We start from the raw sequence: 24765 nt of genomic DNA, 5'->3' as shown, positions 1-24765 counted from the left end.
CTTAGGTCAGGGTTTAGAACACTACAGGGTCAGTCCAGGGGTTTAGTTATACAGTACTACTGTAGGTCAGAACACTCCAGGGGTTTAGTTCATACAGTACTACAGTAGGTCAGAACACTCCAGGGGTTTAGTTTATACAGTACTACAGTAGGTCAGAACACTCCAGGGGTTTAGTTCATACAGTACTACTGTAGGTCAGAACACTCCAGGGTTTAGTTTATACAGTACTACTGTAGGTCAGAACACTCCAGGGGTTTAGTTCATACAGTACTACTGTAGGTCAGAACACTCCAGGGGTTTAGTTCATACAGTACTACTGTAGGTCAGAACACTCCAGGGGTTTAGTTTATACAGTACTACAGTAGGTCAGAACACTCCAGGGGTAGTTCATACAGTTAGTTCATACAGTACTACAGTAGGTCAGAACACTCCAGGGGTTTAGTTTATACAGTACTACTGTAGGTCAGAACACTCCAGGGGTTTAGTTCATACAGTACTACTGTAGGTCAGAACACTCCAGGGGTTTAGTTCATACAGTACTACTGTAGGTCAGAACACTCCAGGGGTTTAGTTCATACAGTACTACTGTAGGTCAGAACACTCCAGGGGTTTAGTTCATACAGTACTACAGTAGGTCAGAACACTCCAGGGGTTTAGTTTATACAGTACTACTGTAGGTCAGAACACTCCAGGGGTTTAGTTTATACAGTACTACAGTAGGTCAGAACACTCCAGGGGTTTAGTTTATACAGTACTACAGTAGGTCAGAACACTCCAGGGGTTTAGTTCATACAGTACTACAGTAGGTCAGAACACTCCAGGGGTTTAGTTTATACAGTACTACTGTAGGTCAGAACACTCCAGGGGTTTAGTTTATACAGTACTACTGTAGGTCAGAACACTCCAGGGGTTTAGTTTATACAGTACTACAGTAGGTCAGAACACTCCAGGGGTTTAGTTTATACAGTACTACTGTAGGTCAGAACACTCCAGGGGTTTAGTTTATACAGTACTACAGTAGGTCAGAACACTCCAGGGGTTTAGTTTATACAGTACTACTGTAGGTCAGAACACTCCAGGGGTTTAGTTCATACAGTACTACTGTAGTTCAGAACACTCCAGGGGTTTAGTTCATACAGTACTACAGTAGGTCAGAACACTCCAGGGGTTTAGTTTATACAGTACTACAGTCAGAACACTCCAGGGGTTTAGTTTATACAGTACTACTGTAGGTCAGAACACTCCAGGGGTTTAGTTCATACAGTACTACTGTAGGTCAGAACACTCCAGGGGTTTAGTTTATACAGTACTACAGTAGGTCAGAACACTCCAGGGGTTTAGTTCATACAGTACTACTGTAGGTCAGAACACTCCAGGGTTTAGTTTATACAGTACTACAGTAGGTCAGAACACTCCAGGGGTTTAGTTTATACAGTACTACTGTAGGTCAGAACACTCCAGGGGTTTAGTTCATACAGTACTACTGTAGGTCAGAACACTCCAGGGGTTTAGTTCATACAGTACTACTGTAGGTCAGAACACTCCAGGGTTTAGTTTATACAGTACTACAGTAGGTCAGAACACTCCAGGGTTTAGTTTCATACAGTACTACAGTAGGTCAGAACACTCCAGGGGTTTAGTTTATACAGTACTACTGTAGGTCAGAACACTCCAGGGGTTTAGTTCATACAGTACTACTGTAGGTCAGAACACTCCAGGGGTTTAGTTCATACAGTACTACTGTAGGTCAGAACACTCCAGGGTTTAGTTTATACAGTACTACTGTAGGTCAGAACACTCCAGGGGTTTAGTTTATACAGTACTACTGTAGGTCAGAACACTCCAGGGTTTAGTTCATACAGTACTACTGTAGGTCAGAACACTCCAGGGGTTTAGTTTATACAGTACTACAGTAGGTCAGAACACTCCAGGGGTTTAGTTCATACAGTACTACTGTAGGTCAGAACACTCCAGGGGTTTAGTTTATACAGTACTACTGTAGGTCAGAACACTCCAGGGGTTTAGTTTATACAGTACTACTGTAGGTCAGAACACTCCAGGGGTTTAGTTTATACAGTACTACAGTAGGTCAGAACACTCCAGGGGTTTAGTTTATACAGTACTACTGTAGGTCAGAACACTCCAGGGGTTTAGTTTATACAGTACTACTGTAGGTCAGAACACTCCAGGGGTTTAGTTTATACAGTACTACTGTAGGTCAGAACACTCCAGGGGTTTAGTTCATACAGTACTACAGTAGGTCAGAACACTCCAGGGGTTTAGTTCATACAGTACTACTGTAGGTCAGAACACTCCAGGGGTTTAGTTTATACAGTACTACAGTAGGTCAGAACACTCCAGGGGTTTAGTTTATACAGTACTACAGTAGGTCAGAACAGGTCAGAACACTCCAGGGGTTTAGTTTATACAGTACTACTGTAGGTCAGAACACTCCAGGGTTTAGTTCATACAGTACTACTGTAGGTCAGAACACTCCAGGGGTTTAGTTCATACAGTACTACTGTAGGTCAGAACACTCCAGGGTTTAGTTTATACAGTACTACTGTAGGTCAGAACACTCCAGGGGTTTAGTTTATACAGTACTACTGTAGGTCAGAACACTCCAGGGGTTTAGTTCATACAGTACTACTGTAGGTCAGAACACTCCAGGGGTTTAGTTTATACAGTACTACAGTAGGTCAGAACACTCCAGGGGTTTAGTTGTATACAGTACAGTACTACAGTAGGTCAGAACACTCCAGGGGTTTAGTTTATTGTAGGTCAGAACACTCCAGGGTTTAGTTCATACAGTACTACTGTAGGTCAGAACACTCCAGGGGTTTAGTTCATACAGTACTACTGTAGGTCAGAACACTCCAGGGTTTAGTTTATACAGTACTACAGTAGGTCAGAACACTCCAGGGGTTTAGTTTATACAGTACTACTGTAGGTCAGAACACTCCAGGGGTTTAGTTTATACAGTACTACAGTAGGTCAGAACACTCCAGGGGTTTAGTTTATACAGTACTACTGTAGGTCAGAACACTCCAGGGGTTTAGTTCATACAGTACTACTGTAGGTCAGAACACTCCAGGGGTTTAGTTTATACAGTACTACTGTAGGTCAGAACACTCCAGGGGTTTAGTTTATACAGTACTACTGTAGGTCAGAACACTCCAGGGGTTTAGTTCATACAGTACTACAGTAGGTCAGAACACTCCAGGGGTTTAGTTTATACAGTACTACTGTAGGTCAGAACACTCCAGGGGTTTAGTTTATACAGTACTACTGTAGGTCAGAACACTCCAGGGGTTTAGTTTATACAGTACTACTGTAGGTCAGAACACTCCAGGGGTTTAGTTTATACAGTACTACAGTAGGTCAGAACACTCCAGGGGTTTAGTTCATACAGTACTACAGTAGGTCAGAACACTCCAGGGGTTTAGTTTATACAGTACTACTGTAGGTCAGAACACTCCAGGGGTTTAGTTCATACAGTACTACTGTAGGTCAGAACACTCCAGGGGTTTAGTTCATACAGTACTACTGTAGGTCAGAACACTCCAGGGGTTTAGTTTATACAGTACTACTGTAGGTCAGAACACTCCAGGGGTTTAGTTTATACAGTACTACTGTAGTCAGAACACTCCAGGGGTTTAGTTCATACAGTACTACTGTAGGTCAGAACACTCCAGGGGTTTAGTTTATACAGTACTACTGTAGGTCAGAACACTCCAGGGGTTTAGTTTATACAGTACTACAGTAGGTCAGAACACTCCAGGGGTTTAGTTCATACAGTACTACAGTAGGTCAGAACACTCCAGGGGTTTAGTTTATACAGTACTACTGTAGGTCAGAACACTCCAGGGGTTTAGTTCATACAGTACTACTGTAGGTCAGAACATTCCAGGGGTTTAGTTCATACAGTACTACTGTAGGTCAGAACACTCCAGGGGTTTAGTTTATACAGTACTACAGTAGGTCAGAACACTCCAGGGTTTAGTTCATACAGTACTACAGTAAGTCAGAACACTCCAGGGGTTTAGTTTATACAGTACTACTGTAGGTCAGAACACTCCAGGGGTTTAGTTCATACAGTACTACTGTAGGTCAGAACACTCCAGGGGTTTAGTTTATACAGTACTACTGTAGGTCAGAACACTCCAGGGGTTTAGTTTATACAGTACTACTGTAGGTCAGAACACTCCAGGGGTTTAGTTCATACAGTACTACAGTAGGTCAGAACACTCCAGGGGTTTAGTTTATACAGTACTACTGTAGGTCAGAACACTCCAGGGGTTTAGTTTATATAGTACTACAGTAAGTCAGAACACTCCAGGGGTTTAGTTCATACAGTACTACTGTAGGTCAGAACACTCCAGGGGTTTAGTTCATACAGTACTACAGTAGGTCAGAACACTCCAGGGGTTTAGTTTATACAGTACTACTGTAGGTCAGAACACTCCAGGGGTTTAGTTCATACAGTACTACTGTAGGTCAGAACACTCCAGGGGTTTAGTTCATACAGTACTACTGTAGGTCAGAACACTCCAGGGGTTTAGTTTATACAGTACTACAGTAGGTCAGAACACTCCAGGGGTTTAGTTCATACAGTACTACTGTAGGTCAGAACACTCCAGGGGTTTAGTTCATACAGTACTACTGTAGGTCAGAACACTCCAGGGGTTTAGTTCATACAGTACTACTGTAGGTCAGAACACTCCAGGGGTTTAGTTTATACAGTACTACTGTAGGTCAGAACACTCCAGGGGTTTAGTTCATACAGTACTACAGTAGGTCAGAACACTCCAGGGGTTTAGTTTATACAGTACTACTACAGTAGGTCAGAACACTCCAGGGGTTTAGTTCATACAGTACTACTGTAGGTCAGAACACTCCAGGGGTTTAGTTCATACAGTACTACTGTAGGTCAGAACACTCCAGGGGTTTAGTTTATACAGTACTACTGTAGGTCAGAACACTCCAGGGGTTTAGTTTATACAGTACTACAGTAGGTCAGAACACTCCAGGGTTTAGTTTATACAGTACTACAGTAGGTCAGAACACTCCAGGGGTTTAGTTTATATAGTACTACAGTAGGTCAGAACACTCCAGGGGTTTAGTTTATACAGTACTACTGTAGGTCAGAACACTCCAGGGGTTTAGTTTATACAGTACTACTGTAGGTCAGAACACTCCAGGGGGTTTAGTTTATACAGTACTACAGTAGGTCAGAACACTCCAGGGGTTTAGTTCATACAGTACTACAGTAGGTCAGAACACTCCAGGGGTTTAGTTTATACAGTACTACAGTAGGTCAGAACACTCCAGGGGTTTAGTTCATACAGTACTACTGTAGGTCAGAACACTCCAGGGGTTTAGTTTATACAGTACTACTGTAGGTCAGAACACTCCAGGAGTTTAGTTCATACAGTACTACAGTAGGTCAGAACACTCCAGGGGTTTAGTTTATACAGTACTACTGTAGGTCAGAACACTCCAGGGGTTTAGTTTATACAGTACTACTGTAGTCAGAACACTCCAGGGGTTTAGTTCATACAGTACTACTGTAGGTCAGAACACTCCAGGGGTTTAGTTTATACAGTACTACAGTAGGTCAGAACACTCCAGGGGTTTAGTTATACAGTACTACAGTAGGTCAGAACACTCCAGGGGTTTAGTTTATACAGTACTACAGTAGGTCAGAACACTCCAGGGGTTTAGTTTATACAGTACTACTGTAGGTCAGAACACTCCAGGGGTTTAGTTCATACAGTACTACTGTAGGTCAGAACACTCCAGGGGTTTAGTTCATACAGTACTACTGTAGGTCAGAACACTCCAGGGGTTTAGTTCATACAGTACTACTGTAGGTCAGAACACTCCAGGGGTTTAGTTCATACAGTACTACAGTAGGTCAGAACACTCCAGGGGTTTAGTTTATACAGTACTACTGTAGGTCAGAACACTCCAGGGGTTTAGTTCATACAGTACTACTGTAGTTCAGAACACTCCAGGGTTTAGTTCATACAGTACTACTGTAGGTCAGAACACTCCAGGGTTTAGTTTATACAGTACTACAGTAGGTCAGAACACTCCAGGGGTTTAGTTCATACAGTACTACAGTAAGTCAGAACACTCCAGGGGTTTAGTTTATACAGTACTACTGTAGGTCAGAACACTCCAGGGGTTTAGTTTATACAGTACTACTGTAGGTCAGAACACTCCAGGGGTTTAGTTCATACAGTACTACAGTAGGTCAGAACACTCCAGGGGTTTAGTTCATACAGTACTACAGTAGGTCAGAACACTCCAGGGGTTTAGTTTATACAGTACTACTGTAGGTCAGAACACTCCAGGGGTTTAGTTCATACAGTACTACTGTAGGTCAGAACACTCCAGGGGTTTAGTTCATACAGTACTACTGTAGGTCAGAACACTCCAGGGGTTTAGTTTATACAGTACTACAGTAGGTCAGAACACTCCAGGGTTTAGTTTATACAGTACTACAGTAGGTCAGAACACTCCAGGGGTTTAGTTTATACAGTACTACAGTAGGTCAGAACACTCCAGGGGTTTAGTTTATACAGTACTACTGTAGGTCAGAACACTCCAGGGGTTTAGTTTATACAGTACTACTGTAGGTCAGAACACTCCAGGGGTTTAGTTCATACAGTACTACTGTAGGTCAGAACACTCCAGGGGTTTAGTTTATACAGTACTACTGTAGGTCAGAACACTCCAGGGGTTTAGTTCATACAGTACTACAGTAGGTCAGAACACTCCAGGGGTTTAGTTTATACAGTACTACTGTAGGTCAGAACACTCCAGGGGTTTAGTTCATACAGTACTACTGTAGGTCAGAACACTCCAGGGGTTTAGTTATACAGTACTACTGTAGGTCAGAACACTCCAGGGGTTTAGTTTATACAGTACTACAGTAGGTCAGAACACTCCAGGGGTTTAGTTCATACAGTACTACAGTAGGTCAGAACACTCCAGGGGTTTAGTTTATACAGTACTACTGTAGGTCAGAACACTCCAGGGGTTTAGTTCATACAGTACTACTGTAGGTCAGAACACTCCAGGGGTTTAGTTCATACAGTACTACTGTAGGTCAGAACACTCCAGGGGGTTTATACAGTTACAGTAGGTCAGAACACTCCAGGGGTTTAGTACAGTACTACAGTAGGTCAGAACACTCCAGGGGTTTAGTTTATACAGTACTACTGTAGGTCAGAACACTCCAGGGGTTTAGTTTATATAGTACTACAGTAAGTCAGAACACTCCAGGGGTTTAGTTCATACAGTACTACTGTAGGTCAGAACACTCCAGGGGTTTAGTTCATACAGTACTACTGTAGGTCAGAACACTCCAGGGGTTTAGTTCATACAGTACTACAGTAGGTCAGAACACTCCAGGGGTTTAGTTTATACAGTACTACTGTAGGTCAGAACACTCCAGGGGTTTAGTTTATACAGTACTACTGTAGGTCAGAACACTCCAGGGGTTTAGTTTATACAGTACTACAGTAGGTCAGAACACTCCAGGGGTTTAGTTTATACAGTACTACAGTAGGTCAGAACACTCCAGGGGTTTAGTTTATACAGTACTACTGTAGGTCAGAACACTCCAGGGGTTTAGTTCATACAGTACTACTGTAGGTCAGAACACTCCAGGGGTTTAGTTTATACAGTACTACAGTAGGTCAGAACACTCCAGGGGTTTAGTTCATACAGTACTACTGTAGGTCAGAACACTCCAGGGGTTTAGTTCATACAGTACTACTGTAGGTCAGAACACTCCAGGGGTTTAGTTCATACAGTACTACTGTAGGTCAGAACACTCCAGGGGTTTAGTTTATACAGTACTACAGTAGGTCAGAACACTCCAGGGGTTTAGTTCATACAGTACTACAGTAAGTCAGAACACTCCAGGGGTTTAGTTTTACAGTACAGTAGGTCAGAACACTCCTACTACTGTAGGTCAGAACACTCCAGGGGTTTAGTTTATACAGTACTACTGTAGGTCAGAACACTCCAGGGGTTTAGTTTATACAGTACTACAGTAGGTCAGAACACTCCAGGGGTTTAGTTTATACAGTACTACAGTAGGTCAGAACACTCCAGGGGTTTAGTTCATACAGTACTACTGTAGGTCAGAACACTCCAGGGGTTTAGTTCATACAGTACTACTGTAGGTCAGAACACTCCAGGGGTTTAGTTTATACAGTACTACTGTAGGTCAGAACACTCCAGGGGTTTAGTTTATATAGTACTACAGTAAGTCAGAACACTCCAGGGGTTTAGTTTATATAGTACTACAGTAAGTCAGAACACTCCAGGGGTTTAGTTTATACAGTACTACTGTAGGTGAGAACACTCCAGGGGTTTAGTTTATATAGTACTACTGTAGGTCAGAACACTCCAGGGGTTTAGTTTATACAGTACTACAGTAGGTCAGAACACTCCAGGGGTTTAGTTTATACAGTACTACAGTAGGTCAGAACACTCCAGGGGTTTAGTTCATACAGTACTACTGTAGGTCAGAACACTCCAGGGGTTTAGTTCATACAGTACTACTGTAGGTCAGAACACTCCAGGGGTTTAGTTCATACAGTACTACTGTAGGTCAGAACACTCCAGGGGTTTAGTTTATACAGTACTACAGTAGGTCAGAACACTCCAGGGGTTTAGTTTATACAGTACTACAGTAGGTCAGAACACTCCAGGGGTTTAGTTCATACAGTACTACTGTAGGTCAGAACACTCCAGGGGTTTAGTTCATACAGTACTACTGTAGGTCAGAACACTCCAGGGGTTTAGTTCATACAGTACTACAGTAGGTCAGAACACTCCAGGGGTTTAGTTTATACAGTACTACTGTAGGTCAGAACACTCCAGGGGTTTAGTTCATACAGTACTACTGTAGGTCAGAACACTCCAGGGGTTTAGTTTATACAGTACTACTGTAGGTCAGAACACTCCAGGGGTTTAGTTCATTACTACTGTAGGTCAGAACACTCCAGGGGTTTAGTTCATACAGTACTACTGTAGGTCAGAACACTCCAGGGGTTTAGTTTATACAGTACTACTGTAGGTCAGAACACTCCAGGGGTTTAGTTTATATAGTACTACAGTAAGTCAGAACACTCCAGGGGTTTAGTTTATATAGTACTACAGTAAGTCAGAACACTCCAGGGGTTTAGTTTATATAGTACTACAGTAAGTCAGAACACTCCAGGGGTTTAGTTTATACAGTACTACTGTAGGTGAGAACACTCCAGGGGTTTAGTTTATATAGTACTACTGTAGGTCAGAACACTCCAGGGGTTTAGTTCATACAGTACTACAGTAGGTCAGAACACTCCAGGGGTTTAGTTTATATAGTACTACTGTAGGTCAGAACACTCCAGGGGTTTAGTTCATACAGTACTACTGTAGGTCAGAACACTCCAGGGGTTTAGTTCATACAGTACTACTGTAGGTCAGAACACTCCAGGGGTTTAGTTCATACAGTACTACAGTAGGTCAGAACACTCCAGGGGTTTAGTTTATACAGTACTACTGTAGGTCAGAACACTCCAGGGGTTTAGTTCATACAGTACTACTGTAGGTCAGAACACTCCAGGGTTTAGTTTATACAGTACTACTGTAGGTCAGAACACTCCAGGGGTTTAGTTTATACAGTACTACAGTAGGTCAGAACACTCCAGGGGTTTAGTTCATACAGTACTACAGTAGGTCAGAACACTCCAGGGTTTAGTTTATACAGTACTACTGTAGGTCAGAACACTCCAGGGGTTTAGTTCATACAGTACTACAGGGGTTTAGGTCAGAACACTCCAGGGGTTTAGTTCATACAGTACTACTGTAGGTCAGAACACTCCAGGGGTTTAGTTCATACAGTACTACTGTAGGTCAGAACACTCCAGGGGTTTAGTTCATACAGTACTACTGTAGGTCAGAACACTCCAGGGGTTTAGTTCATACAGTACTACTGTAGGTCAGAACACTCCAGGGGTTTAGTTCATACAGTACTACTGTAGGTCAGAACACTCCAGGGGTTTAGTTTATACAGTACTACAGTAGGTCAGAACACTCCAGGGGTTTAGTTTATACAGTACTACAGTAGGTCAGAACACTCCAGGGGTTTAGTTCATACAGTACTACTGTAGGTCAGAACACTCCAGGGGTTTAGTTCATACAGTACTACTGTAGGTCAGAACACTCCAGGGGTTTAGTTTATACAGTACTACAGTAGGTCAGAACACTCCAGGGTTTAGTTTATACAGTACTACTGTAGGTCAGAACACTCCAGGGGTTTAGTTTATACAGTACTACAGTAGGTCAGAACACTCCAGGGGTTTAGTTTATACAGTACTACAGTAGGTCAGAACACTCCAGGGGTTTAGTTTATACAGTACTACAGTAAGTCAGAACACTCCAGGGGTTTAGTTTATACAGTACTACTGTAGGTCAGAACACTCCAGGGGTTTAGTTTATACAGTACTACTGTAGGTCAGAACACTCCAGGGGTTTAGTTCATACAGTACTACAGTAGGTCAGAACACTCCAGGGGTTTAGTTTATACAGTACTACTGTAGGTCAGAACACTCCAGGGGTTTAGAGTACACTGTAGGTCAGAACACTCCAGGGGTTTAGTTTATACAGTACTACTGTAGGTCAGAACACTCCAGGGGTTTAGTTTATACAGTACTACTGTAGGTCAGAACACTCCAGGGGTTTAGTTCATACAGTACTACTGTAGGTCAGAACACTCCAGGGGTTTAGTTCATACAGTACTACTGTAGGTCAGAACACTCCAGGGGTTTAGTTCATACAGTACTACAGTAGGTCAGAACACTCCAGGGGTTTAGTTTATACAGTACTACTGTAGGTCAGAACACTCCAGGGGTTTAGTTCATACAGTACTACAGTAGGTCAGAACACTCCAGGGGTTTAGTTCATACAGTACTACTGTAGGTCAGAACACTCCAGGGGTTTAGTTTATACAGTACTACTGTAGGTCAGAACACTCCAGGGGTTTAGTTCATACAGTACTACAGTAGGTCAGAACACTCCAGGGGTTTAGTTTATACAGTACTACTGTAGGTCAGAACACTCCAGGAGTATAGTTCATACAGTACTACAGTAGGTCAGAACACTCCAGGGGTTTAGTTTATACAGTACTACTGTAGGTCAGAACACTCCAGGGGTTTAGTTTATATAGTACTACAGTAAGTCAGAACACTCCAGGGGTTTAGTTCATACAGTACTACTGTAGGTCAGAACACTCCAGGGGTTTAGTTCATACAGTACTACTGTAGGTCAGAACACTCCAGGGGTTTAGTTTATACAGTACTACAGTAGGTCAGAACACTCCAGGGGTTTAGTTTATACAGTACTACTGTAGGTCAGAACACTCCAGGGTTTAGTTTATACAGTACTACTGTAGGTCAGAACACTCCAGGGGTTTAGTTCATACAGTACTACTGTAGGTCAGAACACTCCAGGGGTTTAGTTCATACAGTACTACTGTAGGTCAGAACACTCCAGGGGTTTAGTTCATACAGTACTACTGTAGGTCAGAACACTCCAGGGTTTAGTTTATACAGTACTACAGTAGGTCAGAACACTCCAGGGGTTTAGTTCATACAGTACTACAGTAAGTCAGAACACTCCAGGGGTTTAGTTTATACAGTACTACTGTAGGTCAGAACACTCCAGGGGTTTAGTTTATACAGTACTACAGTAGGTCAGAACACTCCAGGGGTTTAGTTCATACAGTACTACTGTAGGTCAGAACACTCCAGGGGTTTAGTTTATACAGTACTACTGTAGGTCAGAACACTCCAGGGGTTTAGTTCATACAGTACTACTGTAGGTCAGAACACTCCAGGGGTTTAGTTCATACAGTACTACTTTCAGAACACTCCAGGGGTTTAGTTTATACAGTACTACTGTAGGTCAGAACACTCCAGGGGTTTAGTTTATACAGTACTACAGTAAGTCAGAACACTCCAGGGGTTTAGTTTATATAGTACTACAGTAAGTCAGAACACTCCAGGGGTTTAGTTTATACAGTACTACTGTAGGTCAGAACACTCCAGGGGTTTAGTTCATACAGTACTACAGTAGGTCAGAACACTCCAGGGGTTTAGTTCATACAGTACTACAGTAGGTCAGAACACTCCAGGGTTTAGTTTTATAGTACTACTGTAGGTCAGAACACTCCAGGGGTTTAGTTCATACAGTACTACTGTAGGTCAGAACACTCCAGGGTTTAGTTCATACAGTACTACTGTAGTTCAGAACACTCCAGGGGTTTAGTTCATACAGTACTACAGTAGGTCAGAACACTCCAGGGGTTTAGTTCATACAGTACTACAGTAGGTCAGAACACTCCAGGGGTTTAGTTTATACAGTACTACTGTAGGTCAGAACACTCCAGGGGTTTAGTTCATACAGTACTACTGTAGGTCAGAACACTCCAGGGGTTTAGTTCATACAGTACTACTGTAGGTCAGAACACTCCAGGGGTTTAGTTTATACAGTACTACAGTAGGTCAGAACACTCCAGGGGTTTAGTTCATACAGTACTACAGTAGGTCAGAACACTCCAGGGGTTTAGTTTATACAGTACTACTGTAGGTCAGAACACTCCAGGGGTTTAGTTTATATAGTACTACAGTAAGTCAGAACACTCCAGGGGTTTAGTTCATACAGTACTACTGTAGGTCAGAACACTCCAGGGGTTTAGTTCATACAGTACTACTGTAGGTCAGAACACTCCAGGGGTTTAGTTCATACAGTACTACAGTAGGTCAGAACACTCCAGGGGTTTAGTTTTAGTACTACTGTAGGTCAGAACACTCCAGGGTTTAGTTCATAGTACTACAGTAGGTCAGAACACTCCAGGGGTTTAGTTTATACAGTACTACAGTAGGTCAGAACACTCCAGGGTTTAGTTTATACAGTACTACTGTAGGTCAGAACACTCCAGGGGTTTAGTTCATACAGTATACAGTACAGGGGTTTACTACAGTACTAGTAGGTCAGAACACTCCAGGGGTTTAGTTTATACAGTACTACTGTAGGTCAGAACACTCCAGGGGTTTAGTTCATACAGTACTACTGTAGGTCAGAACACTCCAGGGGTTTAGTTCATACAGTACTACTGTAGGTCAGAACACTCCAGGGGTTTAGTTCATACAGTACTACTGTAGGTCAGAACACTCCAGGGGTTTAGTTCATACAGTACTACTGTAGGTCAGAACACTCCAGGGGTTTAGTTTATACAGTACTACAGTAGGTCAGAACACTCCAGGGGTTTAGTTCATACAGTACTACTGTAGGTCAGAACACTCCAGGGGTTTAGTTCATACAGTACTACTGTAGGTCAGAACACTCCAGGGGTTTAGTTCATACAGTACTACTGTAGGTCAGAACACTCCAGGGGTTTAGTTTATACAGTACTACTCCAGGGGTTTAGTTTATACAGTCAGTCAGAACACTCCAGGGGTTTAGTTTATATAGTACTACAGTAAGTCAGAACACTCCAGGGGTTTAGTTTATATAGTACTACAGTAAGTCAGAACACTCCAGGGGTTTAGTTTATATAGTACTACAGTAAGTCAGAACACTCCAGGGGTTTAGTTTATACAGTACTACTGTAGGTGAGAACACTCCAGGGGTTTAGTTTATATAGTACTACTGTAGGTCAGAACACTCCAGGGGTTTAGTTCATACAGTACTACAGTAGGTCAGAACACTCCAGGGGTTTAGTTTATATAGTACTACTGTAGGTCAGAACACTCCAGGGGGTTAGTTCATACAGTACTACTGTCGGTCAGAACATTCCAGGGGTTTCGTTCATACAGTACTACTGTAGGTCAGAACACTCCAGGGGTTTAGTTTATACAGTACTACAGTAGGTCAGAACACTCCAGGGGTTTAGTTCATACAGTACTACAGTAAGTCAGAACACTCCAGGGGTTTAGTTTATACAGTACTACTGTAGGTCAGAACACTCCAGGGGTTTAGTTCATACAGTACTACTGTAGGTCAGAACACTCCAGGGGTTTAGTTCATACAGTACTACTGTAGGTCAGAACACTCCAGGGGTTTAGTTTATACAGTACTACAGTAGGTCAGAACACTCCAGGGGTTTAGTTCATACAGTACTACAGTAGGTCAGAACACTCCAGGGGTTTAGTTTATACAGTACTACTGTAGGTCAGAACACTCCAGGGGTTTAGTTTATATAGTACTACAGTAAGTCAGAACACTCCAGGGGTTTAGTTCATACAGTACTACTGTAGGTCAGAACACTCCAGGGGTTTAGTTCATACAGTACTACTGTAGGTCAGAACACTCCAGGGGTTTAGTTCATACAGTACTACAGTAGGTCAGAACACTCCAGGGGTTTAGTTTATACAGTACTACTGTAGGTCAGAACACTCCAGGGGTTTAGTTCATACAGTACTACAGTAGGTCAGAACACTCCAGGGGTTTAGTTCATACAGTACTACTGTAGGTCAGAACACTCCAGGGGTTTAGTTCATACAGTACTACAGTAGGTCAGAACACTCCAGGGGTTTAGTTTATACAGTACTACTGTAGGTCAGAACACTCCAGGGGTTTAGTTCATACAGTACTACTGTAGGTCAGAACACTCCAGGGGTTTAGTTTATACAGTACTACTGTAGGTCAGAACACTCCAGGGGTTTAGTTTATATAGTACTACAGTAAGTCAGAACACTCCAGGGGTTTAGTTCATACAGTACTACTGTAGGTCAGAACACTCCAGGGGTTTAGTTCATACAGTACTACTGTAGGTCAGAACACTCCAGGGGTTTAGTTTATACAGTACTACTGTAGGTCAGAACACTGCAGGGGTTTAGTTTATACAGTACTACTGTAGGTCAGAACACTCCAGGGGTTTAGTTCATACAGTACTACAGTAGGTCAGAACACTCCAGGGGTTTAGTTATACAGTACTACAGTAGGTCAGAACACTCCAGGGGTTTAGTTCATACAGTACTACTGTAGGTCAGAACACTCCAGGGGTTTAGTTCATACAGTACTACTGTAGGTCAGAACACTCCAGGGGTTTAGTTTATACAGTACTACAGTAGGTCAGAACACTCCAGGGGTTTAGTTCATACAGTACTACAGTAGGTCAGAACACTCCAGGGGTTTAGTTTATACAGTACTACTGTAGGTCAGAACACTCCAGGGGTTTAGTTTATACAGTACTACAGTAGGTCAGAACACTCCAGGGGTTTAGTTCATACAGTACTACTGTAGGTCAGAACACTCCAGGGGTTTAGTTTATACAGTACTACTGTAGGTCAGAACACTCCAGGGGTTTAGTTCATACAGTACTACTGTAGGTCAGAACACTCCAGGGGTTTAGTTCATACAGTACTACTGTAGGTCAGAACACTCCAGGGTTTAGTTTACAGTACTACTGTAGGTCAGAACACTCCAGGGTTTAGTTAGTACTAGTTTATACAGTACTACAGTAGGTCAGAACACTCCAGGGGTTTAGTTTATATAGTACTACAGTAAGTCAGAACACTCCAGGGGTTTAGTTTATATAGTACTACAGTAAGTCAGAACACTCCAGGGGTTTAGTTTATACAGTACTACTGTAGGTGAGAACACTCCAGGGGTTTAGTTTATACAGTACTACTGTAGGTCAGAACACTCCAGGGGTTTAGTTTATACAGTACTACAGTAGGTCAGAACACTCCAGGGGTTTAGTTTATATAGTACTACTGTAGGTCAGAACACTCCAGGGGTTTAGTTCATACAGTACTACTGTAGGTCAGAACACTCCAGGGGTTTAGTTCATACAGTACTACTGTAGGTCAGAACACTCCAGGGGTTTAGTTTATACAGTACTACAGTAGGTCAGAACACTCCAGGGGTTTAGTTTATACAGTACTACAGTAGGTCAGAACACTCCAGGGGTTTAGTTTATACAGTACTACTGTAGGTCAGAACACTCCAGGGGTTTAGTTCATACAGTACTACTGTAGGTCAGAACACTCCAGGGGTTTAGTTTATACAGTACTACAGTAGGTCAGAACACTCCAGGGGTTTAGTTTATACAGTACTACAGTAGGTCAGAACACTCCAGGGGTTTAGTTCATACAGTACTACAGTAGGTCAGAACACTCCAGGGGTTTAGTACTACTGTAGGTCAGAACACTCCAGGGGTTTACAGTACTACAGTAAGTCAGAACACTCCAGGGGTTTAGTTCATACAGTACTACTGTAGGTCAGAACACTCCAGGGGTTTAGTTCATACAGTACTACTGTAGGTCAGAACACTCCAGGGGGGTTTAGTTCATACAGTACTACAGTAGGTCAGAACACTCCAGGGGTTTAGTTTATACAGTACTACTGTAGGTCAGAACACTCCAGGGTTTAGTTCATACAGTACTACAGTAGGTCAGAACACTCCAGGGGTTTAGTTTATACAGTACTACTGTAGGTCAGAACACTCCAGGGGTTTAGTTCAGTAGGTCAGAACACTCCAGGGGTTTAGTTCATACAGTACTACTGTAGGTCAGAACACTCCAGGGGTTTAGTTTATACAGTACTACTGTAGGTCAGAACACTCCAGGGGTTTAGTTCATACAGTACTACTGTAGGTCAGAACACTCCAGGGGTTTAGTTCATACAGTACTACTGTAGGTCAGAACACTCCAGGGTTTAGTTCATACAGTACTACTGTAGGTCAGAACACTCCAGGGGTTTAGTTCATACAGTACTACAGTAGGTCAGAACACTCCAGGGGTTTAGTTTATACAGTACTACAGTAGGTCAGAACACTCCAGGGGTTTAGTTCATACAGTACTACTGTAGGTCAGAACACTCCAGGGGTTTAGTTCATACAGTACTACTGTAGGTCAGAACACTCCAGGGGTTTAGTTCATACAGTACTACTGTAGGTCAGAACACTCCAGGGGTTTAGTTTATACAGTACTACAGTAGGTCAGAACACTCCAGGGGTTTAGTTTATACAGTACTACAGTAGGTCAGAACACTCCAGGGGTTTAGTTTATACAGTACTACTGTAGGTCAGAACACTCCAGGGGTTTAGTTTATATAGTACTACAGTAAGTCAGAACACTCCAGGGGTTTAGTTTATATAGTACTACAGTAAGTCAGAACACTCCAGGGGTTTAGTTTATACAGTACTACTGTAGGTGAGAACACTCCAGGGGTTTAGTTTATATAGTACTACTGTAGGTCAGAACACTCCAGGGGTTTAGTTCATACAGTACTACAGTAGGTCAGAACACTCCAGGGGTTTAGTTTATATAGTACTACTGTAGGTCAGAACACTCCAGGGGGTTAGTTCATACAGTACTACTGTAGGTCAGAACACTCCAGGGGTTTCGTTCATACAGTACTACTGTAGGTCAGAACACTCCAGGGGTTTAGTTTATACAGTACTACAGTAGGTCAGAACACTCCAGGGGTTTAGTTCATACAGTACTACAGTAAGTCAGAACACTCCAGGGGTTTAGTTTATACAGTACTACTGTAGGTCAGAACACTCCAGGGGTTTAGTTTATACAGTACTACTGTAGGTCAGAACACTCCAGGGGTTTAGTTCATACAGTACTACTGTAGGTCAGAACACTCCAGGGGTTTAGTTTATACAGTACTACAGTAGGTCAGAACACTCCAGGGGTTTAGTTTACAGTACTACAGTAGGTCAGAACACTCCAGGGTTTAGTTTATACAGTACTACTGTAGGTCAGAACACTCCAGGGGTTTAGTTTATACAGTACTACAGTAGGTCAGAACACTCCAGGGGTTTAGTTCATACAGTACTACTGTAGGTCAGAACACTCCAGGGGTTTAGTTCATACAGTACTACTGTAGGTCAGAACACTCCAGGGGTTTAGTTCATACAGTACTACAGTAGGTCAGAACACTCCAGGGGTTTAGTTTATACAGTACTACTGTAGGTCAGAACACTCCAGGGGTTTAGTTCATACAGTACTACAGTAGGTCAGAACACTCCAGGGGTTTAGTTTATACAGTACTACTGTAGGTCAGAACACTCCAGGGGTTTAGTTCATACAGTACTACTGTAGGTCAGAACACTCCAGGGGTTTAGTTCATACAGTACTACTGTAGGTCAGAACACTCCAGGGGTTTAGTTTATACAGTACTACTGTAGGTCAGAACACTCCAGGGGTTTAGTTCATACAGTACTACAGTAGGTCAGAACACTCCAGGGGTTTAGTTTATACAGTACTACTGTAGGTCAGAACACTCCAGGGGTTTAGTTTATATAGTACTACAGTAAGTCAGAACACTCCAGGGGTTTAGTTCATACAGTACTACTGTAGGTCAGAACACTCCAGGGGTTTAGTTCATACAGTACTACTGTAGGTCAGAACACTCCAGGGGTTTAGTTCATACAGTACTACAGTAGGTCAGAACACTCCAGGGGTTTAGTTTATACAGTACTACTGTAGGTCAGAACACTCCAGGGTTTAGTTCATACAGTACTACTGTAGGTCAGAACACTCCAGGGGTTTAGTTCATACAGTACTACAGTAGGTCAGAACACTCCAGGGGTTTAGTTTAGTTCATACAGTACTACTGTAGGTCAGAACACTCCAGGGGTTTAGTTCATACAGTACTACTGTAGGTCAGAACACTCCAGGGGTTTAGTTTATACAGTACTACTGTAGGTCAGAACACTCCAGGGGTTTAGTTCATACAGTACTACTGTAGGTCAGAACACTCCAGGGGTTTAGTTTATACAGTACTACAGTAGGTCAGAACACTCCAGGGGTTTAGTTCATACAGTACTACTGTAGGTCAGAACACTCCAGGGGTTTAGTTTAGTACTACTGTAGGTCAGAACACTCCAGGGGTTTAGTTCATACAGTACTACTGTAGGTCAGAACACTCCAGGGGTTTAGTTTATACAGTACTACTGTAGGTCAGAACACTCCAGGGGTTTAGTTTATACAGTACTACAGTAGGTCAGAACACTCCAGGGGTTTAGTTTATATAGTACTACAGTAGGTCAGAACACTCCAGGGGTTTAGTTTATTAGTTCATAGAACACTCCAGTACTACAGTAGGTCAGAACACTCCAGGGGTTTAGTTTATACAGTACTACTGTAGGTCAGAACACTCCAGGGGTTTAGTTTATACAGTACTACTGTAGGTCAGAACACTCCAGGGGTTTAGTTCATACAGTACTACAGTAGGTCAGAACACTCCAGGGGTTTAGTTTATACAGTACTACTGTAGGTCAGAACACTCCAGGGGTTTAGTTTATACAGTACTACAGTAGGTCAGAACACTCCAGGGGTTTAGTTCATACAGTACTACTGTAGGTCAGAACACTCCAGGGGTTTAGTTCATACAGTACTACAGTAGGTCAGAACACTCAGGGGTTTAGTTTATACAGTACTACTGTAGGTCAGAACACTCCAGGGTTTAGTTTAGTTCATACAGTACTACAGTAGGTCAGAACACTCCAGGGGTTTAGTTTATACAGTACTACTGTAGGTCAGAACACTCCAGGGGTTTAGTTCATACAGTACTACTGTAGGTCAGAACACTCCAGGGTTTAGTTCATACAGTACTACTGTAGGTCAGAACACTCCAGGGGTTTAGTTTATACAGTACTACTGTAGGTCAGAACACTCCAGGGGTTTAGTTCATACAGTACTACTGTAGGTCAGAACACTCCAGGGGTTTAGTTTATACAGTACTACAGTAGGTCAGAACACTCCAGGGGTTTAGTTCATACTGTAGGTACAGTACTACAGTAAGTCAGAACACTCCAGGGGTTTAGTTTATACAGTACTACTGTAGGTCAGAACACTCCAGGGGTTTAGTTTATACAGTACTACTGTAGGTCAGAACACTCCAGGGGTTTAGTTTATACAGTACTACAGTAGGTCAGAACACTCCAGGGGTTTAGTTCATACAGTACTACAGTAAGTCAGAACACTCCAGGGGTTTAGTTTATACAGTACTACTGTAGGTCAGAACACTCCAGGGGTTTAGTTTATACAGTACTACTGTAGGTCAGAACACTCCAGGGGTTTAGTTTATACAGTACTACTGTAGGTCAGAACACTCCAGGGGTTTAGTTTATACAGTACTACAGTAGGTCAGAACACTCCAGGGGTTTAGTTTATACAGTACTACAGTTCAGAACACTCCAGGGGTTTAGTTCATACAGTACTACAGTAGGTCAGAACACTCCAGGGGTTTAGTTTATACAGTACTACTGTAGGTCAGAACACTCCAGGGGTTTAGTTCATACAGTACTACAGTAGGTCAGAACACTCCAGGGGTTTAGTTCATACAGTACTACAGTAGGTCAGAACACTCCAGGGGTTTAGTTTATACAGTACTACTGTAGGTCAGAACACTCCAGGGGTTTAGTTTATACAGTACTACAGTAGGTCAGAACACTCCAGGGGTTTAGTTCATACAGTACTACTGTAGGTCAGAACACTCCAGGGGTTTAGTTCATACAGTACTACTGTAGGTCAGAACACTCCAGGGGTTTAGTTCATACAGTACTACTGTAGGTCAGAACACTCCAGGGGTTTAGTTTATACAGTACTACTGTAGGTCAGAACACTCCAGGGGTTTAGTTTATACAGTACTACTGTAGGTCAGAACACTCCAGGGGTTTAGTTTATATAGTACTACAGTAAGTCAGAACACTCCAGGGGTTTAGTTTATATAGTACTACAGTAAGTCAGAACACTCCAGGGGTTTAGTTTATATAGTACTACAGTAAGTCAGAACACTCCAGGGGTTTAGTTTATACAGTACTACTGTAGGTGAGAACACTCCAGGGGTTTAGTTTATATAGTACTACAGTAAGTCAGAACACTCCAGGGGTTTAGTTCATACAGTACTACAGTAGGTCAGAACACTCCAGGGGTTTAGTTCATACAGTACTACAGTAGGTCAGAACACTCCAGGGGTTTAGTTTATACAGTACTACTGTAGGTCAGAACACTCCAGGGGTTTAGTTCATACAGTACTACAGTAGGTCAGAACACTCCAGGGGTTTAGTTCATACAGTACTACAGTAGGTCAGAACACTCCAGGGGTTTAGTTCATACAGTACTACAGTAGGTCAGAACACTCCAGGGGTTTAGTTATACAGTACTACAGTAGGTCAGAACACTCCAGGGGTTTAGTTTATACAGTACTACAGTAGGTCAGAACACTCCAGGGGTTTAGTTTATACAGTACTACAGTAGGTCAGAACACTCCAGGGGTTTAGTTCATACAGTACTACAGTAGGTCAGAACACTCCAGGGGTTTAGTTTATACAGTACTACTGTAGGTCAGAACATTTCGGAGAACTACATACAGGAGTAGAAGGAATGCACAAGTGCCAAAGCACTAGTTGCTATGTAGATGTATATTATATGAAAGGAAGCATGATTTACAGTATAGGTAAAGGCATCTGGGTCAGGTGTGTTATAGCTACTCACCAGATTGCTAATTGTACCACATTTTACCAAAATGCACAGGCTTCTGTGCCCTGCTAATAACGTTCAAACCAAATTTAAATCAAATGTGTGGCTATTTAGCATGCTGGTGAACGGTGTGCAGAAATGGCCAATAGCACAATGCTTGTGAACTGGACTTTAGGCCCTTTTATTGTGAAGATGTGATCTGCTGTAGAAACCTGGAAATTACTCTCTTTCAAAGACTGTTATCGCACTTTTTCTTTTCTGAAGCTCTGTTTTGTTTATGTGTTTGGAGATAACAAAGTACAAGGTCCAAATTGAACTTAGTACAACATGTCCACCTTCTATTGAGAAGTAGAGGGGGAACCATCGGTCCTGCCTCAGAATGCCAAAACAGCATCAAAACAGCCCCAGCAGTTCTGTTGGTACTGTCCAGTCCTCTACCAGGTCCTCCATCTACACAATGAAGTGGTCTTGAGTCTTGTCTTCTGATTGAAGACCACCAGTCAGTAGAAAAACAGATATGTCTAGAAAAGATGTAAAGAAAGAAAGACTACAGTTAACCAGAGAAAGAGAAAATGTGACACATGATCATTTTTTAGTCCGAGTCTGTTTGTGAAAAGACTATCAGCTCTGTGTTCGTGTATATGTGTGTATTTGTCTGTGTGAGTGTGTGTCTCTCTCTCTGTGTGCGTGCCTCGTCCCCTCTACTCCCATCCCTCTCGCTCAGGGTCCCATACGTAGTGGTCTAATCGTGCAGGGTAACTTGTCCCTCTCTCAGCAGCAACAGACCTGACGGTGGGGAAGATCTACGCTGCCATGATGATCATGGAGTACTACAGGCAGAGCAAGGCCAAGCGCTCTCAGGCGCGGCTAGAGGCGGAGCAGGTACAACTACTGTCCCTAGGAACCATCCCCAAACCTTCAGACCACGCAGACTGACTGAGGGCAGAGTCAGACTGACTAGAAATACTGCTGTGCCGCTAGTACAGGGGTCAAAGCAGAGCTGTGACAACCCATAACCACGCCCACCCACAGTCTTACTATAGCATTTACTTACTATGTAATTGTAAGGTCACTTGTTATCATTGACCTCACCTGGCTAAAGGTTAGAGTTCAAAGGTTAGAGGACCACTGCCATTGGGTTTACACACTCTAGTCTTGCCTTTCTGTGTTCTTCCATCCTCCCTTCCTTCCTAACTCTCTCTGCAGTTAGTCGGTATAAAACTCTGTGAGGCCCTCTGATGGACAAAGTATGTCACTGGTCCATGTTATATTACATTTTTACATGATATTATATTATTGCTAGAGCATCTGTACAGAAAACCAGCAGATTTATATTTCAAGCACAATTATATAATTCTGAATCACAATTATTTCTAAAGAAGAGGCACTTTTCTTGCTATAGAGAACCCTCTCAATCATCTTTGAATTGGTTTGGGCTGGGTTTCTTTGTCACAGCTCCGGATGGCGAAGACTGTACAACGTTAATGTACATTCCTCACCTAAGCTTGTTCCTCTTTATCCTCCCTTTCCCTGGCTGTGAATCCACTGCTGGTGATGATGATGATGATGATGCTTATCTTCCCAAGCCTTTTAGCCACACCCTGGCCTTGGACTGTTGCCCTACACCCTGGACTGTAGCATTGCACTGTAGCCCCCTATTCCCTGTTGATAGAGAGAATGCATATACAACCAATACAATGGATCTTGTGTTTATGTAGTCACATGTGAAGCCACTGACGATAAAATGTTCAAATTCTAGCAGTATTTGTAACAGTTACAGAAACATTTTAAGTGTAAAGTAAAAGATGACGTTTTAAATTACGGAGATGGTTTTATTTTGTTTTATTTGTATTTCTCACGCACACACATACACGGTTTCCTATTTTACAGACAGAGTCCTACTCCTCCTGCTCCTCCTCTCTCACTGCACTCTAAGCATGCCACTTTCCCTGCTCTGCTATGGCCTCCTTGCTACCACTCTCTATACACAACTGTCAGCCATGTCAATTCCTCATGACTTCATTTCTGCCATCTGGCATTCCTTCCTTGTAGGAGAGCACAAGGAAGAGGTTGGCCTTAAAGGGATAGTCACTAAATTCAACGTTTAAACAGTGATCCTCTTTTTCTCTGACACATGATGTGAAGGGCGTGAGAGAGGCAGGATATTGAAAGATCTAGGAGTTAGTTGAGAGAGTCTGGCTCTGTCTGAGCTTTAAAAACTGACCTCAAGCCTGCCTTAGCCATGTGTATAGATATACGTACATGCTTTTTGAAGAGTTGGTTGGATGGGACCTACAGTATGAGTCAGGGGATAGTTTGATTGGACAAGTCACAAGAACGCCTCAGGAACATGATGGAGGTATCTAAGGAAGATACCATCTAAACGACTGTAGAAACCACCCTCTATCACCTGTCAAACTACAATGGAAGACTCATAAGACAAGCTGAGAAGACTCCAGAGTTGGTCGCCCCATACTTAGTCAAGTCATTGAACATTTGACCATGGCCATGTCATATCCTTGGTCTTCATTCACAACCACAACCATACCACCCAGCTGGTCCTCGTGCTTTTACTCTAATGCTCCCAAGGTGTACTTACCCGTGACCACAAACATGTACAGAGGACAAACACTCACACACTGGAGTTTCTTGGGCAACGAATGTTATCAAACTTTTCAGACTCTTCAGCATGCTCACATGACATGTCACAGCCCGATGACGATAATTGATGGCGTCATTGCAACATCCTCATCCAATCGTCGCCCATCCTGCTCTCCAGCCAATGTCTGCTCTGCCACCCTTTACCCCTACACATCCTCTCCCCTCTCCCCTGTACCCCTCTCTACACCTCCTCTTACTGAGCTGCCCCTCAATCTCCTCCCCCTTGCACCCCCACCTCTCTTCCCCTCCTTCCCAACCCCCACCCCTGCTGCTACTTGCTTACAGAAGGACAGGAGGAGTGGACTTCCCTCCCCTTGCACCCCCACCTCTCTTCCCCTCCTTCCCAACCCCCACCCCTGCTGCTACTTGCTTACAGAAGGACAGGAGGAGTGGACTTCCCTCCCCTTGCACCCCCACCTCTCTTCCCCTCCTTCCCAACCCCCACCCCTGCTGCTACTTGCTTACAGAAGGACAGGAGCAGTGGACTTCCTCCCCCTTGCACCCCACCTCCTCCCAACCCCCACCCCTGCTGCACCCCCACCTCCCCCTTGCACCCCCACCTCTCCTCCCCTCCCAACCCCCACCCCTGCTGCTA

At 43.1% G+C, this 24765-nt stretch overlaps 1 protein-coding gene across 1 annotated transcript in view; it reads left to right on the top strand.

The window, feature by feature from the left end:
- Positions 1 to 24765, top strand: part of LOC115127199 (voltage-dependent P/Q-type calcium channel subunit alpha-1A-like) — a 119000-nt gene that overhangs the window by 70602 nt on the left and 23633 nt on the right. Inside the window, exon 22 of the mRNA XM_065010342.1 lies at positions 22285 to 22391. Within this exon, the coding sequence (XP_064866414.1) occupies positions 22285 to 22391 (107 nt within the window). The remainder of the gene's footprint in view (positions 1 to 22284; positions 22392 to 24765) is intronic.

Source organism: Oncorhynchus nerka, linkage group LG26, assembly GCF_034236695.1.
Source record: "Oncorhynchus nerka isolate Pitt River linkage group LG26, Oner_Uvic_2.0, whole genome shotgun sequence".
Taxonomy (NCBI): Eukaryota; Metazoa; Chordata; class Actinopteri; order Salmoniformes; family Salmonidae; genus Oncorhynchus; species Oncorhynchus nerka.
The sequence above is the reverse complement of the archived record's forward strand: the minus strand, read 5'-3'. Positions and strand labels throughout refer to the sequence as shown.